A 1,958-nucleotide genomic window follows, 5' to 3' on the forward strand; every position below is an offset into this window, starting at 1 on the left:
CAGAGAGTGAATAGGTAAGCACAGAATAATGTCAAGGAGGCTCCCTTGAGGAAACTGCTCTATGGAGAGGAAACCCCAGACCCTGACAGGAAACCTGCCATAGCTTCCATCTGCACCTGCTCCTGGGATTAAAGACAGAATTGGTGAGGAGTGTGCACCCTCTGCTGGTCTGATACCATTGTAGTTTGAGGTTTGTGTCTGGGCTCACACTGAGGTCCCCTCACTGTGTCCGTGGCACAATAATACACAGCCGTGTCCTCGGCTCTCAGGCTATTCATCTGCAGATACAGCATGTTCTTGCCATTGTCTCTGGAGATGGTGAATCGACCCTTCACAGAGTCTGCATAGTATGTTTTACTTCCATCATACCAAATAACGGCGACCCACTGCAGCCCCTTCCCTGGAGCCTGGTGGACCCAGCTCATGTCATAGTTACTGAAGGTGAATCCAGAGGCTGCACAGGAGAGTCTCAGGGACCCCCCAGTCTTCACCAGGTCTCCCCCAGACTCCACCAGCTGCACCTCGCACTCGACACCTGTAGACAAAAGACATCCCAGTCAGGAATCTATCACACACCCATGGTTTCTCTCACTCATATCCACCCACATCCTCAATTTCTTTTGTTCTCCATAAATTACCTTTTAAAAGAGCAACAAGGAAAACCCAGCCAAGCACAAATTCCATGGTGAGTTCTCTGTGTTCTGTCCTGATCAGTGAATGTGGACACGTAGAAATCCCAGGCCTGGGGCTCCTCTCCCAGCTGCATGGTCCTGGCTGGGCTGTTTTATTCAGTGGAGGGAAGACCCTATTTGCATATACTCTGAGTATATACTTAGCTCAAGACATAGGTTCAATTCTTTTCAAGTTAAAAACAAAGATTCCATTGTTTGTAGATCACTTTGATTAGATGGCACTGTGTCAGTATGTAGCATTTTAATGTATGAACAGAATTGTCTTTTCTTCTTTTTTTCTATTACAGCATTTTTAAAATCATTTTTAAAATTTATTTTCAGCATAACAGTATTCATTGTTTTTGTACCACACCCAGTGCTCCATGCAGTCCGTGCCCTCTCTAACACCCAAATTGTGCTATGTTACTTGCTATACAGCACATCATTAGTTTTTGATGTAGTGTTCCATGATTCATTCTTTGTGTATAACACCCAGTGCACTTTGCAACCTGTGCCTTCTTTAATACCCATCACCAGGCTCATCCATCCCCCTACCCTCCTCCATTATAAAACACTCAGTTTTTTTCCTGGAGCCTGTAGTCTCTTATGGTTCATCTGTCACTTTGATTTCTCCCCTTCACGCCTTCGTTGTGCTAATGTCCTGCATGGTATTCCTTATGTAGCAGAAATAAGTGAAATTGTATGACAATTGGCTTTCTATGTTGACTTATTTGACTCAGCATAATCTCCTCCAGTTCTATCCATGTAGAATCAAAAACTCAGTATTTATCCTTTCTGATGGCTGAGTAATATTCCATCGTATATATGGACCACATCTTCTTCTTTATTTTTTTGAATTTTTAATCCATTTCTCTCTTTATTTAATTTTTTAAATTTATTTTCAGCGTAACAGTATTCATTGTTTTTGCACAACACCCAGTGCTCCATGCAATCCGTGCCCTCTCCAATACCCACCACATGGTTCCCCCAACCTCCCACCCCCCTGCCCCTTCAAAAACCCCAGACTGTTTTTCAGAGTCCATAGTCTCTCATGGTTTAACTCCCCCTCCAATTTCCCTCAACTCCCTTCTCCTCTCCATCTCCCCTTGTCCTCCATGCTATTTGTTATGCTCCACAAATAAGTGAAACCATATGATAATTGACTCTCTCTGCTTGACTTATTTCACTCAGAATAATCTCCTCCAGTCCCGTCCATGTTGCTACAAAAGTTGGGTATTCATCCTTTCTGATGGAGGCATAATACTCCATAGTGTATATGGACCATAT

At 43.4% G+C, this 1,958-nt stretch overlaps 1 gene segment (V, D, J or C); it reads right to left on the reverse strand.

The window, feature by feature from the left end:
* Nucleotides 1-224: 224 nt before the first annotated feature.
* LOC111140544 lies at nt 225-748 on the reverse strand (the record flags this gene model as incomplete). The annotated part of the segment is given in 2 exon segments: nt 225-535; nt 639-748. Coding segments are annotated over 2 exon segments (357 nt in total), but the record flags the coding sequence as incomplete, so codon positions are not given.
* Between the last annotated feature and the right edge of the window lie 1,210 nt (nt 749-1,958).

This window comes from Enhydra lutris, unplaced genomic scaffold (assembly GCF_002288905.1).
Source record: "Enhydra lutris kenyoni isolate GAN:26980312 unplaced genomic scaffold, ASM228890v2 scaffoldscaffold2966, whole genome shotgun sequence".
NCBI lineage: Eukaryota > Metazoa > Chordata > Mammalia > Carnivora > Mustelidae > Enhydra > Enhydra lutris.